Source organism: Pongo pygmaeus, chromosome 13, assembly GCF_028885625.2.
Source record: "Pongo pygmaeus isolate AG05252 chromosome 13, NHGRI_mPonPyg2-v2.0_pri, whole genome shotgun sequence".
NCBI lineage: Eukaryota > Metazoa > Chordata > Mammalia > Primates > Hominidae > Pongo > Pongo pygmaeus.
The window spans coordinates 21,399,560-21,417,800 of NC_072386.2; the positions used below are offsets into that span (position 1 = coordinate 21,399,560).

General features: G+C 43.6%; 1 protein-coding gene across 2 annotated transcripts in view; it reads right to left on the minus strand.

Moving 5' to 3' along the window:
- Positions 1–6,709: 6,709 nt before the first annotated feature.
- Positions 6,710–18,241, minus strand: part of RGP1 (RGP1 homolog, RAB6A GEF complex partner 1) — a 34,375-nt gene continuing 22,843 nt past the window's right edge. Inside the window, exon 10 of one of the 2 annotated variants that reach the window (XM_063650463.1) lies at positions 6,710–6,801. In XM_063650463.1, coding sequence (XP_063506533.1) covers positions 6,733–6,801 — 69 coding nt within the window. In that variant the 3' untranslated portion in view covers positions 6,710–6,732. Of the gene's footprint in view, positions 6,802–17,277; positions 18,236–18,241 lie in introns of those variants that run through there. The other variant, XM_063650464.1, reaches the window with a different exon arrangement.

The window sequence follows — 18,241 nt, forward strand, 5'->3', positions numbered from 1 at the left end:
TCATGGTGGCTGAGAGGGACTGCTATGGGACCTTGGGGATTTTTCTCCAACTGTCATAAAGGACATGCACATAAGCCCATTCTCTGCCCGCGCTAAGAGCCACGGTTTCTCTCCCCCTTCAAGCTATTTCTCCAGGAATCACAAGCTAAGAGCGCTCCTGAAGCCCTGGAGTGGGGTGGGAGTGTATAGGGCGAGGACAGGCATGGTTTCCCTGAGATGAAGGCGACACCTAGTGGTTTGGTGGGGGAAATTAAGGACAATGCCACTTTATCCTTAGGCACGATATTTATTGAACACCGGCTGCCTAGCACAAGCTGTACCTGTGAATACAAAGAAAGCCGAATGATACAGCCCTTACCTTTGAGGAACATACATTTGCAATCCCTGGGGCACAGAGGCCAAGAGCAGGTCGCCCCTGACGATGTTCTTGCCTCAAGCCCAGTAGAGATGGAAGCCTCAGGACAGCTCCTTCTTTAACGCAGAGGGGTGGTAACTCTAGTTCCAGGCTCCCAATACTGTAGTGAAAAGGAATTTTGTCCTATCTGGCCAAGGCAAAAAAAAAAAAAAAAAAAAAGAGGAACAGTCAAAAGAATGACGAGACAACATGAGAAATACTTTAGACCAAGTCAACCAAATAGAATAGTTGATTTTTAAGCAACTACACACTGTTTTATGAGACAAGCAAATCCAAAATGACAAAATTCCTGAAAGAATTACAGAATGGCAGGGCTAAGAGGAATGATACAAATATATTGTTTAGCCCTCTCATTTAAAGATAATTGAAAACCAAATCCCAGAGAGGAAAGTCGCAGTGTCCCTACTTGCTCCTCTCCCCCAATCCCACCTGGCTTTTTAGTTGCAAAAGAGAGATTAAAATGCAGGTTTCACGGTCTCCAAGGAGAGGCTCTTTACAGATATTTTGCTGACTCGTGGAACTTACTGTAGAAAGCTGTGCTTACAATATAATAGCTACCAAACCCAGGCGAGTCTCTCTGGAACACCTGCAGCCCTCAGTGAGGATCAGCCACCACTACCACTGTCACCCAGACTCCTAAGCAAGTACAAGCGCATCATATGTCATTATTCTGAACATTAAGGACAATTCTTCATTATGTTAGGGATTAAACATTCAAGCATCTTGCCTTTCCCTCTTCCTCCCAATTGGCCACTTAACTAGAAAGTAGGAAGGGGCCAGGCACGGTGGCTCTTGCCTGTAATGCCTATAATCTCTATTAAAAACTAAACAAATCAATCGGATATGGTGGCACCAACCTGTGGTCCCAGCTACTTGGGAGGCTGAGGTGGGGGGATCGCTTGAGCCCAGAGGATAGAGCCAGCCTGGGTGACAGCAAGACCCTGTCTCAAAAAAAAAAAAAAGGAAGTGGAAGGAGCCTGGTGCAGTGGCTCATGCCTGTAATCCCAGCACTTTAGGAGGCCAAGGTGGGAGGACTGTTTGAGGTCAGGAGTTCGAGACTAGGCTGGCCAACAAGGTGAAATCTCGTCTCTACTAAAAATACAAAAATTAGCTGGGCGTGGTGGTGGGCACCTGTAATCCCAGCTACTTGGGAGGCTGGGGCAGGAGAACCGCTTGAATCCAGGAGGCGGAGGTTGCAATGAGCAGAGATCGTGCCACTGTGCGACAGAGCAAGACTCCATCTCAAAAGAAAAAAAAAAGAAAGAAAGAAAAAGAAAACATAAGTAAAAACTAAAAATAAATTTTAAAAGACAAAAGGGAAGTGGGAAGGAGTGGGGAGATAAAAGATAAATCCCCTAATGAGGTTTTTTATTAACACACAGTGAAAGGCTTTTGGTGTTTATTTTTTCATGTTTGAGGGGAAGCTGAAAATATTTGATAAATGAGACCTTCGGTTATGTATATATCCCACTATCCGAGCTATCACTGCTCTCATTGATATGGGCAATAATATTTTGGCTGTATTTGGTGGCCATGCTGCAGTACATAGAAAACCTAGGAAATCTAGATTCTACTGGCCTAAGCAGCAACCAGCTAGGGTCCAACTTTCTCTTTGTAGCACTGTCATGGCCTTCTTCTAATCCACAGACAGATACCAGCTATAATTTCTTCTAGACAGGGTCAGCCAACGCCTTATTTCTTTTTTTTTTTTTTCTTTTTTTGAGACGGAGTCTCACTCTGTTACCCAGGCTGGAATGCAGTGGCGCAATCTCGGCTCACTGCAACTTCCATCTCCCAGGTTCAAGTGATTCTCCTGCCTCAGCCTCCCAAGTAGCTGGGATTACAGGCGCCTGCCACCATGCCCAGCTAATTTTTGTTTTTAGTAGAGACAGGGTTTCACCATGTTGGCCGCCTGGTCTCGAACTCCTGACCTCAAGTGATCCACTCACCTCAGATTCCCAAAGTGCTGGGATTACAGGTGTAAGCCACCACGCCCGGCCCCAAACACCTTATTTCTGATCCAGAACTAAACTGCAGAGCATCAAATTGGCCAGCTGCTAGAATCTCCTATGGTTTCCAAGCTGTTCTGTCCCTTCTTCAAAAGAAATCCTAATCCTGGTTACACTCAGGCCAAAGGTGCCTCAAGACCCTAGCTGAGCTCTGCAACCACCATGGGATTCGGGCTCATGCTAATTTTCACGATAGGCTCTGATGCCCCAAACTGACAGCATTAAATGTTTTATAACAAACCTATTTGTACAGCTGAATCTGGATCCTCAGGTTTGTTCTACACCAGATCATGCCTCCCAGGCCTACAGAATTTCAGAAAACAAAATATCTTCTCTGCTGACCTGACTAGCAGAAATGGGCTTTGACTCCATGCAATTGTCCCCTGCACACAGACGGACAGGTCCAAGAGAACCTGCCAACAGAGGGCAGAGAACAGCCATAGGAAGGTAGATCAAATAAGGCAGGAAAGATACACTTCACAACACATCCAATAGGAAAAGGAGAAAGTAATGTAGAAAAAGAAATGTAGTAAAGTATATAGAAAGCAAATAGAGACTTTATTCAAATTCTGCATTTTTTATTTTAGCCCCATAAGGGAGAGACAGAATCCTGAAATCAGGTCAAACCTCCAGTTCCCCTCCAACTCCTACTTCCCTCCCAGGCATGCAGCAGGGCACAGTATGGTTGTACATCTAAGATCCAGTTCATCTTCTCACAGATATTCAACAGCCTCAAAGGGCTGCTGTGGGCCAGGCATGGTGGCTCATGCCTGTAATCCCCGCACTTTGGGAGGCCAAGGCAGGCAGATCACCTGAGGTAAGGAGTTCAAGATCAGCCTGGCCAACCTGGCAAAACCCCGTCTCTACTAAAAATACAAAAATTATCTGGGCGTGGTGGCAGGCACCTGTAATCCCAGCTACTCAGGAGGCTGAGGCAGGAGAATCGCTTGAACCTGGGAGGTGGAGGTTGCAGTGAGCTGAGATCGCATCTCTGCACTCCAGCCTGGGGGAAAGAGCGAGTCTCTGTCTCAAAAAAAATGGGGGCAGGGGTGGGCGCTGCTGTGATTGTTTAAAGGGTCAAAGGTTTTTACTTTGAATTCATACACATCTTTGTAAGTTCAAAATGTTTTCAAATCAGATCTCAGCTTCCAACTTACCTGAATAGATATATGTTTTAAAAGACAAACAGGTATCATATTCTAAGGGCCAGAAATAGCAGCTTTGTGAAAATACAGTCCAAACAAGTCATTTTCCCAGGGAAATTGTTTCATAGACAGCCAAAGATTCCTGAGAGGAATTTAAGAATTGTCAGGAGAAGCAACCACATACATTTATTTCCTTGATGATTCAAGCTCCAGGTGAACCATATTTCACCTGTCTGGTCCATCTGGGCCTGGACCAGCGCCTCTGTGAGTGTCCAGGAAGGCCCCAGGTCTTCTCTGTCCTTTCACACTTGGCCCATCTTCATAGGTACATAGATTGTTTCCCTATTTTCCTATTACCACCCTTCATCATTATTACCAACCCCAGTAGTTATTTACTACCCCTTGGGAGCATCCGATAGCATGAAGTCTCAAATATAATATTCACTGAAATAATCTCTTACCCACTCAATCTGAAATTCCACTTCTTCACAAAATCTTTCACTGAGAAAAAAGTGGCAAGAGGCAAGTGGCAACAGGGAAAGGTGTCCCTTTGCCTTTTAAGTCCTGCTAACCCTACAAATATCTGGCATAAAAAGAGGCAAAGGAAACATGGTTGTCACTGCTTCTAGAGACTGGAAATGCACTAGTCACTATTTTAATCTTCTGCTCTGCTTAGAATTTTCTACAGAAGCCAAATACTGGGAAGAAGAGGAGAAATCTTAAGCAAAAATGGACAAAACTGTACTGCAGTATGTCATGAAGAACAAAGAGAAGCTAAGCAGTGGCGATGTAAGATTGGTGGGCAGACAGACTGAAAGCAAGAAGAGCCGTGAAGAAGTTCCTGGAGAAACCCAAGCCTGAAGTGTCTAATCTAGGATGATGGGATAGTAATGCAGAGAGGAACAAATCTGAGGTAATTTGAGGGAAGAAACAACAGGATCTGGTGGCTGACTGGATATCCAAGACGAAAAACAGTCAAAGGCAGGGGTTGCAAAGGCAAAGGTGGTCATGGGCCAGGCAGGAAATGCAAATAGGAGAAGCAGCTGGGTGGAGACTGGCAAGCCATGAACGCTGGCTCCATCTAAAGTGGATGCTGACCCTGGGATGGAGCCCGGAGTGGCCAATTCTTACTCTGCGTTCTCTCTGGGTCTCTCCAGTCTCACTTCCCTCCAGTCCAGCCTCCACGATGTGTTCAGGTGCCAAAGCGACCTTTTGAAACAAAAACCTAATTATGTCACATCACTGCTTAAAATTTTTAAATGGTCCCCCTTGGAGGCTATGTTTTTCACACTGTTATTTTTAGCAGCAAAACCATTCCTTCAAATGAAAATGTACACGTAAAACAGAAAAAAAAAAAAAAAAAGCCCAGCTGCTCCAGATGAAACAGTGGGGGTGGGCCCAGAAGCCCCTCGCCTTCACCTCATTCTCAAACAGAACCCCTGAGGCACCTTCAGGGAACCTCTGGGCAGCATCCTTCAAACAGTAGTAGCACAAAAAAGCTTTCCAAGGACTATGTTTGCGCAGATGGCTTTAAGGGAATCCATCTCCAGACCCTGAACTTCCTTATGTACTCAGTCCCAAAACTGATCTGCCGGAGAATGACCTGTGCTCACAACAGTTGTGCTGACAACAACCCTCCCAGTTTACAACAGAAAGGCATGTCCCTCCCCCAAGCCAAATTTTATTATGATGAATTAGTCTAGGGTGTAAAAACCTTTGGAGCACCAAGAAAAAGGATATATAAATCAACTATTGGTCTAGGGAAACTTGTGAAGATGAATCAAAGTGCCTTAAATGAATGGGGCTTCCTGTCTTTCCCCACCATATCCATATTCTGTGAAGAGTAAAGCTTGGCATTAGAAATGGGGTGTTTTCAGCTGAGCGGGGTGGTGTGTGCCTGTAGTTTCGGCTACTCAGAAGGCTAAGGCAGGAGGATCTGATGAGACTGGGAGTTCAAGTTCAGCCTGGGCAACATAGTGAGACCTTGTATTCTATTTTAAAAATATATAGAGATAGGGCAGGGCACGGTGGCTCACACCCATAATCCCAGCACTTTGGGAGGCCGAGGCGGGTGGATCACGAGATCAGGAGTTCAAGACCAGCTTGGCCAAGAGACCAGCCTGGCCAATATGGTGAAACCTCATCTCTACTAAAAATACAAAAATTACCCAGGTGTGGTGTCAGGCGCCTGTAATCCCAGCTACTTGAGAGGCTGAGGGAGGAGGAGAATCACTTGAACCCAAGAGGCGGAGGTTGCAGTGAGCCAAAATAGTGTCATTGCACTCCAGCCTGGGCGACAAGAGCAAAACTCTGTCTCTAAATAAATAAATAAACACCCCTATCTCTTACCACTTACAAAAGTCAACTCAAAATGGATTAAAGACTTAAATGTAAGGACTGAAAACCATCAAAGCATTAGAAAAAAATTCAGGAAAAACCCTTCATGACATTGGACTGGGCACAGGCAAACAAAGCAAAAATAGACAAACGGGATTGCATCAAATTAAAAAGCTTCTTCACAGCAAAGGAGACAGTCAACAAAATGAAGAGGCAAGCTACAGAATGGAAGACAATATTTGCAAACTATACATCTAAGGGGTTAATACCTAGACTACATAAGGAACTCAACAATTCAATAGCAAAAAAAATTCCCAAATAATATGATTTTTAAAATGGGCAAAATAGACATTTCTCAAAAGAAGACATACAAATGGCCAACAGGTATATGAAAAAATGCTCAAATCATCAGGGAAATGCAAATCAAAACCTCAATGAGATATCATCTCATCCCAGTTGGAATGGCTATTATCAAAAAGACAAAAAATAACAAATGCTCATGAGGATGTGGAGAAAGGAGAACTTTTATACTAGGGGGAACATAAATTGGTATAGCCATAATGAAAAACAGTATAGAGGTTTCTCAAAAAATTAAAAACGGAACTACCATATTATCCAGTAATCCCACTAGTGGGTATTTATGCAAAGGAAATGAAATCAGTATGTTGAAGAAATGTCTGCACTCCCATGTTTATTGCAGCTTTATTCACAGTAGCCAAGCTACGGAATCAACCCAAGTGTCCATCAACAGATGAATGGATAAAGATAATGTGGTATATTTACACAGTGGAATACTATTCAGCCATAAAAAAAGAATGAATTCCTGTCATTTGCAGCAGCATAGATGAGCCTGGAGGACATTATACCACCACAGGATCTCACTCATATGTGGAATCTAAAAAAAAAAAAAACCGATTTCTTAGAAGTACAAAGTAGAATAATTGTTACCAGAGGTTGGGAAGCATAGGCAGGAGGGGTAGATGGGGTGAGGTGGGCCAACAAAGTTACAGATAGACAGGAGGAGTAAGTTCCAGTGTTCCCTTGCACAGTAGGGTGACTTTGGTTAACAATATTATTGTATTTTTCAAAATAGCTAGCAGAGAGGATTTTGAATGTTCTTACCACAAAGAAATGATAAATTTTTGAGATACTAATTGCCTTAATTTGATAATTACACACTATACATGAATCAAAACATCACATTGTATTTCATAAGTATGTATAATTATTGTCAATTAAAAATAAAATAAAAAGAGAAAATTAAACTGAAAAGTTTTACAAGCCACAAAAATACTTCAGCTACGTTGAATAAAATTCATGAATAAAAAAATTAAGGGCTGGGTGCGGTGGCTCATGCCTGTAATCCCAGCACTTTGGGAGGCCGAGGCGGGTGGATCACGAGGTCAGGAGATCGAGACCATCCTGGCTAACACGGTGAAACCACGTCTCTACTAAAAATACAGAAAATTAGCCTGGCGTGGTGGCCAGCGCTTGTAGTCCAGGCTACTCAGGAGGCTGAGGCAGGAGAATGGTGTGAATCTGGGAGGTAGAGCTTGCAGTGAGCCGAGATTGCGCCACTGCACTCCAACCTGGGAGACAGAGTGAGACTTCGTCTCAAAAAAAAAAAAAAAAATTTAGTAACTAGCCAGGCGTGGTGGCTCACGCCTGTAATCCCAGCACTTTGGGAGGCCAAGGTGGTTGGATTACCTGAGGTCAGGAGTTAGAGACCAGCCTGACCAACATGGAGAAACCCCATCTCTACTAATAATACAAAAATTAGCCAGGCGTGGTGGCGTATGCCTGTAATCCCAGCTACTCGGGAGGCTGAGACACGAGAATCGCTTGAACCCGGGAGGGGGAGGTTGCAATGAGCCGAGATCACACCATTGCACTCCAGCTTGGGCAACAGGAGTAAAACTCCATCTCAAAAAAAAAAAAAAATTAAGTAACTTATTTCATAGTTGGTGTACTTTATTCAATAAAATGGTTAAAAGTCTGCTTTATCTGGCCCGGCACGGTGGCTCACACCTGTAATTCCAGCACTTTGGCAGGCTGAGAAGGGTGGATCGCCTGAGGTCAGGAGTTTGAGACCAGCCTGACCAACATGGAGAAACCCCGTCTCTACTAAAAATACGAAAATTAGCCAGGCATGGTGGCACATGCCTGTGATCCCAGCTACTCGGGAGGCTGAGGCAGGAGAATCACTTGGTTCCAGAAGGCGGAGATTGCAGTGAGCCGAGGTCATGCCACTGCACTCCAGCCTGGGCAACAGTGTGAGACTCCGTCTCAAAAAACAAAAACAAAAACAAAAAACCTTGTAATAATAAAGTTAGATTTCAATTTAAAATTGTGTGAGTGGGTTATTATTTTAAGGAGCTCATGAACAAAAATGTTTGAGCTCTGCAGCTCAAAATAACACTTTGAAAATCAGTGATGAAACACTGACTCTTGATGCTACCAAACCTAAATCTTCCTTCTAATAATTATTTTCTAACGGTACCTTTACTAACTTAAAATAAAATGCATAGATAATACAACCTATCTCTACACATAATTTCAAAACATCAATAAAATGTCCTAACTGTAATATAGAAGAGAAATAATAGCCAGGCATGTTGGCAGGCACCTGTAATCTCAGCTACTCAGGAGGCTGAGGCACAAGAATCCCTTGAACCTGGGACACAAGAATCCCTTGAACCTGGGAGGTGGAGGTTGCAGTGAGCCAAGATCACGCCACTGCACTCCACCCTGGGCAACAGAGTGAGACTCTATCTCAAAAAAAAAATAAAACAAGAGAAATAAAAGACAATAACTTATTTTAAAAACAGGTATTTCAATATGTAAATGGTTGGATATAACTGTGATAGAACACCAAAGGAGGCACTCAGCTAATTGTAATTAGATGCTTCCATCTAATTATAAGGAATGAATAAATTTTGATTTAAAGATCAGAAGCCACTCCATAAAGAAAGATACTGGATTAAACACCAGTGTTAGGATAAGCAATAACAGACCAGATGTATTTATATATAACACCCTAAACAACTGTTTGGTGGAATATTTGAAGACTGTGCAGAACTCAGGATATCTAAATCATGCTGAATTCAGGACATTTATTTGACACCTAAAAGGTATTGCCAGTGTCAAGGTATAAGGATTAACAACCAAAACAAAGTAAAATTCCTTCTCTCATGGAATACATTCTTAATTATGTGGAACTGTCCTCACATTGCAGAGTCTAACATCTGTGGCCTCCAACTACTACAATGCAAGTAGCACCCACTCTCATCACTATAGCAACCAAAAAAATGCCGCCTTCCCCCCCACCCCCTCCCGCCTGCCCCCCACCCCCTCCCCCCTGCCCCCACTACCTCCTGCGCACCCACCACCTGCCAAAATGCCCCGCCAGGAAAAGTACTACTGCTGTTCAGAGCCACTAGCCTGCAGGATGGAGAACAAGAATCTCAGCCCACCAGGTGGTCCTGGCTCCATCTTCCTCTCCAGCCTCCTCTGCAGCCACATATGCCTTCTGAACATATAGAACTATCTATAGTCCTCTAAGTGGGCCATGTTATTCCATGCCCGTGGGTTTTCTGTCAGCCTGAAATGTTTTCTCTTCCCTTGAGTTCTAATTACTCTTCTTTGAGGCTTACTTAGGCCACTTTTCAATTTAATTTAATAGATTGGTTTTAAGTAGGTACTTTCTACCCCATTAGATTGTGTATTCCATGAGAAGGAATTTTATCATCCTTAATCTTTGTACCTCACATTGGCAGTACATTTTAGAATTCAAATAAATGTTTTCTCAATGGATATATGAGTATGGATGAAGGGATTCACTTTATTTTTATTTATTTATTTATATTTTGAGACAGAGTCTCACTCTGTCACCCAGGCTGGAGTGTAGTGGCATCATCTCGGCTCACTGCAACCTCCATCCCCCGAGACTCAAGCAATCCTCCCACTTCAGCCTCCCAAATAGCTGGGACCACAGATGCACACCACCACGCCTGGTTGGTTGCTTTTTGTTGTTGTTTGTTTGTTTTGTATTGTTGGTAGAGATGGAGTTTCACCATGTTGCCCAGGCTGATCTTGAACTCCTGACCTCAAGTGATCCACCCTCCTCAGCCTCCCAAATTGCTGGGATCACAAGTGTGAGCCACTGCTCCCAGCCAGGGATTCACTTTAAAAGAAAAAGAAATTCCTCTGAGACTGCAGGGAAAGTTGGGACAATGGATTCAGGGATAGATTTCGTGATGGATAAATTTAACTTATCTGTTGAGCATTGAGCTTGGTCAGGTATAAACATAACCTGCCACCCATCGCAGTCTTCATCTGTGCCATGACAAATGTCTCTTTTGTACCTCTTCACAACATCATGGTCAGAGTCCATAACACTCTGCTCCCTTTTGGTTATTTAAAGACTTAGTCCAATATGGCTTAAAACTCCAGTCTCAGGTCCAATGCAGAACTCATCTTAAGCCATGGCTTAAGGAACCTGCGGCGGAGAGGAGAATATGATCCCTTCTATTGATTCTGCTCCTCCTCTTCTAGTTCTCTGGAAGGTTCTCTAGAAGGGTTTTAGCTCCTTGATGGTTGAGAACTAGGAGGAGGGCAGGGAGGAAAAGAACAACTCTCTTTTTATTTAACAAGGTACTTATCACAAACCACTGTTTGCTGACAGGCCATGCCAACCTGTTGTTTGGCAGATGTCAAAATGCTATCCTTCTTGGGCACGGTGGCTCATGCCTGTAATCCCAAGATACTGGAAGGCTGAGGCAGGAGGATCACTTGAGCCCAGGAGTTTGAGACCAGCCTGGGCAACATAGGGAGACCCTGTCTCTAAAAAATTGTTTTTAAAATTAGCCAAGTGTGGTGGCACATAGCTGCAGTCCCAGATACTCGGGAGGCTGAGGCAGGAGGATCACTTGTGCCCAAGAGATTCCGGCTGCAAAGAGCCATGATCACAACACTATACTCCAGCCTGGGCAACAGACCCCATCTAAAAAAAAAAGATGCTGGCTCTCTTATGAGACAGTTATGTGAGTTCTTTAGAAGGTCCTGCTGGGCCTCTCCACTGAGTTGTGCCCTAATGCAGACAATCCTGATCCAAGCCATCTCTTTAACCCTCCTAACTTCTGTTCAGCAGGCAGCCTTTTGGATGCGTTACTAGCATGATGGCTCAAGCCCGGCGATCTTCCTCAGTGTCCCTTTGATCACAGAAACTCACATGCCCTTGCTAAGCCAAACAGAATGAATGCAGACTATTCCACTACTATCCCCTCACTCTGCCCTTCCTCCTTTCTCTAATTGCCTTTCCTCTTCTCAGATTGGTGCAGAGCTGAACAAATCCACTGTCTAAACAGATAGTTTAACCAAGGAATGAGAAATCAATCTCTCTTTCATGTAGATCTCTTTCATACTCCCTTGCTTACTTTAAGGGGGGAAAGGAGGGAAAAGTACTCCCTGCTAGGCTCATGACAGCCTCCTTTCAGTCATCTTTTATCTTATATAGTCTGGGAATGGAGGTGGGGTGGTAAGGTATGGGTTGGCTGGAAGTTGCAGGGCCACTTCTGCTACCTCTTTGCAAGCCCTGGAGAGGAGCTCTGACTCCAATTATTAGCAACTCTCTCTAGAACGTGCAGTATTTAGTCCTCTTTGTCCCAGCTTTGGACCCTACTCACCAATTCCAGGGCAATAGAAAAAAACCTTACTCAACATCCTCTGTAATATATTGAAATGAAGGGAAGGTTATATGAAATAAGGAGCTCAACTGCATTCCTCAATGGGGAAGCAAAGTCATCTTTTGAGTGACAGAAGGAACCAGGAGTTTGAAGGTTTAGGCAGAATAAAGAAGACAGAGATAGACTGGAGATAGAACAGCAGATGAAAGCCATGTATACTTTCTTTTCCCCATTAAAATATAAAAAGCACATATACATATTATTCCACAACGTTTTACATATCATTTCAGGTGCACGTGGATCTAGGAGCTAAAGGATCCCAGATTAACAAGCCTTGGGCTTAAGAGAAAGCAAACAGGAAGGCGAATGTGCATTATTTGTGCATTTGAGAGGAGGGAGTGGGTATGCAGGAAGGCAAAGCAAATGCACAGAAGGAAGGCTGGACATTTAGGGACTTGCATCCACCCAGAAGCCATCCATGTCAGACACCAGTTTGACACGTCATATTATATTCCAAAGTATTCTGACTGCTTGAACACTTTTGAATATTCAGCTTATTTTTCAGTATAATGTTGTGATACATCCTTCTACAAAGTTAATATATTAATAATTGAGGGACTTTAGAGAGGGGGCCAGAAATATAATTATGCCTTAAAACGTAGCTTTTGGACTGGAAACTGTTAACACCGAATACCTCCCTGAGGGGGAACAAGGTATCAAAAGGGCAAGATGAAAGAGAAAGTTTTTTCATTATTTATCATTTTGTATACCTTTTTTTTTTTTTTTTTGAGACAGAGTTTCACTCTTGTTGCCCAGGCTGTAGTGCAATGGCGCAATCTTGGCTCACAGCAACCTCCGCCTCCTGGGTTCAAGTGATTCTCCTGCCTCAGCCTCCCAAGTAGCTGGGATTACAGGCATGCGCCACCACTCCTGGCCAATTTTTTTGTATTTTTAGTAGAGATGGGGTTTCTCCATGTTGATCAGGCTGGTCTCGAACTCCCGACCTCAGGTGATCCGCCCACCTCGGTTTCCCAAAGTGCTGGGATTACAGGCGTGAGCCACCACGCCCAGCCCATTTTGTATATCTTTAATTTTGTAACAGGTGTGCAAGTACGACCTATTCAAAATTTTTAATTAAAAATGAATCTTAATCATAAACAAGAAAGCATAAAAATATGTCATTGATATGGGGTGCTTGATATCTTGAATGTTTTAAAGGATGGCAATGGGACCTCAAAGGGAAAGATGGGATTTCTTTCAATAGATAAACACACATGATGAATCCCTCATAGCTGTAGCAAGGAGATTAAAAACATCAAAGGGCAGAACAGTAGCATCAGAGCTAAGGGGGCTTTTCTGAAAACCAGTCATTTGGAACCAAAAGATAAAGTATTATAGAAAGTATAATCCAAGATCAGTAGGTCTGAAGAAGAAGAGTTAGAACTAGAACATCTTACAAGAAACAAGTACCAGGCTGGGCGCGTTGGCTCACACCTGTAATCCTAGCATTTTGGGAGGCCAAGATGGAAGGATCGTTTGAGGCCAAAGTTTGAAACCAGCCTGGTCAACGTAGCAAGATCCTATCTCTCTCTCTCTCTCTCTCTCTATATATATATATATAAAAATAAATAAATGAAAAAACAAGTACAAAAAAAAAAACCACACAAAACATGATTTAGGCCTGGCACAGTGGCTCACGCCTGTAATCCCAGCACTTTGGGAGGCTGAGGCAGGTGGATCACGAGGTCAGGAGATCAAGACCATCCTGGCTAACACGGTGAAACCCCGTCTCTACTAAAAATACAAAAAATTAGCCAGGCATGGTGGTGGGCACCTGTAGTCCCAGCTACTGGGGAGGCTGAGGCAGGAGAATGGCGTGAACCCAGGAGGCAGAGCTTGCAGTGAGCCGAGATCGCGCCAGTGCACTCTAGCCTGGGCGAGAGAGCAAGACTCCATCTCAAAAAAACGACAAAAAACAACAACAACAACAAAAAACCTGATTTAGATAACTTCATGTATAATGTCATAAAAACAAAGCTAAGATTGGTTGGGGTATCTCTGGCCCAAGAATAAATTCAATTATTTTGATTTTCCACAAAGCAAATCTTTTTTTTTTTTTTTTTGAGACGGAGTCTCGCTCTGTTGCCCAGGCTGGAGTGCAGTGGCGCAATCTCGGCTCACTGCAAGCTCCGCCTCCCGGGTTCAAGCGATTCTCCTGCCTCAGCCTCCCGAGTACCTGGGACTACAGGCGCCCACCACCACGTACGGCTAATTTTTTGTATTTTTAGTGGAGACGGGGTTTCACCTTGTTAGCCAGGATGGTCTCGATCTCCTGACCTCATGATCTGCCTGCCTTGGCCTCCCAAAGTGCTGGGATTACAGGCGTGAGCCACCATGCCTGGCCCGCAAAGCAAATCTTGATCAAACACTAGACAAGATGAACTGTAGGGCTGACTTAGACTCTTCCTTGAGGGCCAAGGATGATACTTTGAAAATAAACAAATAAAATATTTATTTAGATGAGAATAGCGGGCCAGATGCGGTGGTTTACGCCTGTAATCCCAACACTTTGGGAGGCCGAGGCAGGTAGATCACCTGAGGTTAGGAGTTCAAGACCAGCCTAGCCAACATAATGAAACCCTGTCTCTACTAAAAATACAAAAATTAGCCAGGCATGGTGGCGGGTGCCTGTAATTCCAGCTACTCGGGAGGCTGAGGGCAGGAGAATTGATTGAACCCAGGAGGTGGAGGTTGCAGTGAACCAAGATCATACCACTGCACTCCAGCCTGGGTGACACAGCAAGACTCCATCTAAAAAAAAAAAAGAAGAAGAAGGAGAATAGGCCAAAAACAACAGGCATGATCTATATGATTGCAAAGGTTCCACATGAGTAGTAGTCATTGTCCTAAACACCTGCTAGGTCACCAAGAGAGAAAAACAGAGTAGTAATTTGATGCCAGCCTCTCCCACCAGTGACAGCTAAGAACACCTCCCACTACTGAGGGTAGCTAAACTGTCTAACAAAACGGTCAAAGAAGTTTGCCTATCATCTGTGATTCAGAGGAAAACAAGAAAAGAGCATTACTGTTTTTTTCTTTCAAATCTAGGCCTTAAGCTAACCCGTTAGAGGTCAAATAAACAGGCTCCAAGATCCCCAGATTAAGACCTATTTGCAGTAACAATAAACGTAAAAGTACCTTGTATATTGTGAAACTTTATATAAACGTCAATTATTATGGTAATTATTCGGGGTCCGTCATATACAAAATTGAACTACATCCCACCATCAGCAGTTTGGGACCATATTCTGGAAGAGTAAAACAAATTGTTTTTAAAAGAGTTTGCTTGTTTTTACATTGTGTAAAGGTTTTCAAATTTTTCATCTCTTCATTGAAAAGTCTAATAAGAAGAGCTGATCAGTAAGATATGACCAAAAAAGAGAAACTGTTCAACTTAGTTCAATATCCTTAAGAAGTGTACTAACTAGGAAGAGACAAAAGCAAGCTTATGTGCAAGCATGTGTAGTAAATGGTGGCGCTCCTTCCCATTCCCTCCACAGATGGCTTCCTGCTGAGCTCAGTCAGGGAGGCACTGGCAGAAAACTGGAGGAGAGAAGCCAGACTACCTCTTCCCCTTCTCTCCCAGCCTTGGCCAGCATCTGGACAGGTGCTCTTTGGCCCCAGCTTCCCTAGAACAGGCCCCCAAAGTTCCGGCTTCTAAGTTACCCTGAACCGTGCACTTCACCTCCTTCCCACAGCCTAGGGATGACAGAAGGTTCAGTTGCTAATCTTCCCCTGCACTGCCGCACCTTCCCTTGAAAGGTTTCTCGGCTCTTCCACCATATTCACAGCCAGCTAATTCTCTGGATTAAATGCCCTCTGGTTTAAATGCTTAGAGTGAGTTCTGTTTTCCTGTTTGGACCCTAAATCTGGCAGCTAAACAAAAAAATGAATTTACTGCACTGAGGGCAAAGACTCTGGCTCCAAAACTGCCAAGTTCAAGGTTCACTGCTATCAGTGTGGGGCCATCCAGATGGAGTAATGTAGAGGAGTGAAGAGACAGAATTGATTTCCCTTTTCTCCCAAAGGAACACAGGAGAGAAAATGAATTTGGAGAAAAGAGAGAGAAAAGGGCATTATAAATTTCCTGCTTCCCAATCCTTGAGACAATATGGGAAGGGGGCTACTAAAAAAGACAAGGATGTGACTGAAGCCCCCCCCAAAAAAATTTGGGATGAGTCAAAGAGGGGAATTGACCTATATAAAAACCAAAAACACTGAAAAGATTATAGTACTCCCCTCCTCCAAAAAAGAAATAAAAATAAAATCAATAAATTCAAATTTCCCCATAGTAACTACTTCCATGTTTTTTTGTTTGTTTGTTTTTGAGACGGAGTCTCGCTCTGTCGCCCAGGCTGGAGTGCAGTGGCGCGATCTCGGCTCACTGCAAGCTCCGCCTCCCGGGTTCACGCCATTCTCCTGCCTCAGCCTCCCGAGTAGCTGGGACTACAGGCGCCTGCCAACACGCCCAGTTAATTTTTTGTATTTTTAGTAGAGACGGTGTTTCACCGTATTAGCCAGGATGGTCTCAGTCTCCTGACCTCGTGATCCACCCGCCTCGGCCTCCCAAAGTGCTGGGATTACAGGCGTGAGCCACCGCGCCCTGCCAACTACTTCCATGTTTTTAAAAACACATCAACATCCTTTCCTCCAAATCTATTTAGTACCACTGCTTTGCTGGGTCCCTAAAGGCACACACTTAGTCTGCCTACCGGGTCATCCAGCAAAAGGCCTGTGCAGCCTGCCCTGACCAGAGCTGAGCACAGTCAGTCTCTTAGGGAGGGAGGCATTTGCTGCCATGGGGGAGCAAGGTGCTGAGGCTGAGTCTCCTGAGGACCCAGGAGTGGTAGAACTGGGGTATGACCCCTTCAGAGTCCCATGTACATTCAACCAAAACCAGAATAACCCAGATTAACCATTCACTTCATTCAACCAATTTATAATAATTTTTGAATGTTTTAATGAAATTTATCATCAAAGAATAAAGTTTTTGCACCAATACATATTTTTTTAAAGTGGCTATAAAACTGAAATAACAATGGACTATTTTTTCACATATAAAAGATCTTCAGAAATAATAATACGGGCCAGGTGTCGTTGCTCACACCTGCAACCCCAACACTGGGAGTCCAAGGCAGGAGGATTGCTTGAGCCCAGGAGTTCAAGACCAGCCTAGGCAACACAGCAAGACCCCGTCTCTTTTATTTATTTTAAAAATTAAATAAATAAATAATTTTTAAAAAGAAACCTGGGGCTGGGCTCGGTGGCTCACGCCTGTAATCCCAGCATTTTGGGAGGCCAAGGTGGGTGGATCGCCTGAGGTCAGGAGTTCGAGACCAGCCTGGCCAACATGGTGAAACCCCATGTCTACTAAAAACACAAAAATTAGCCAGGCCTAGTGGCATGCGCCTGTAGTCGCAGCTACTTGGGAGGCTGTGGCAGGAGAATCGCTTGAATCCAGGAGGCAGAGGTTGCAGTGAGCCAAGATAGCACCACTGCATTCCAGCCTGGGTGACAGAGCAAGCCTCCGTCTCAAAAAAAAAAAGAAAAAGGAAACCTGGAACAGTATAAATCAAAACGTTAAGAGTGACTGTCTCTTTAGGAATAGTATGTGTTAGAATTTTTATATATATATATATCTTTTCTTTCTTTTTACTTAAGACAGGGTCTCACTCTGTCACCCAGGCTGAGGGGCAGTAGTGTGATCTCAGCTCACTGCAGGCTCAACCTCCTGGGCTCAAGCAATCCTCCTTCCTCAGCCTCCTGAGTAGCTGGGACTGTAGGCATTCACCACCACACCTGACTATTTGTTTTTTATTTTTCGTAGAGACAAGGTCTCACTGTGTTGCCCAGGCTGGTCTTGAACTCCTGGGCTCAAGTGATCCTCCCGACTCAGCCTCCCAAAGTGCTGGGATTACAGGTGTGAGCCACCATGCCTGGCTGTATTTTTCAATAATTATGTATTACTTGTGTAATAAGAAGCTATATATGGATTTTTTTAAGGTACCACAAGGATAAAAGAATACCAAAGGACTTTTTGTAAATGTCACTGAAATAGGTCTGTAGTCTCCACTTAACAAATACACCAGTAAAGTTTGAGAGTTTTATGTATAAATTACTAGCATATTTGTTTATAAAGACATATTACTTTAAAACACAACTTTATAGCTCTTTTATACAACCCCACCACAGTTAGTATGCAGCTCAAAAAATATTTGTTGAATAGAATTGAGTAGTCTAGTATAAAATTTTTACAAATGATCTGGATGAAGAAGAATACAGTGGAGTTGTTAGTTTGCATATGACAGTAAGTTCCTCCAGTTACACATCAGTCACATTTGATGTTACTGTCATCTACTTAAAACTCCTACCACGGTTTCTATAATAGCTCATACTCATAGTCATCCTTCCATCTCAATATCCAGCTGATGTCTCCCCATGACGAAGATCCTCTTCTTCCTCTGAGCTCGGAGCTCCCCATCTCCAGGCTCTAGTCCTCAGATTTCTGCATTCTTCTTTCCACACTCATTTCCTTGGTGAGTTAATCCATAACCATGCCATCACCTGTTACCTTGATGCATATAACTGACA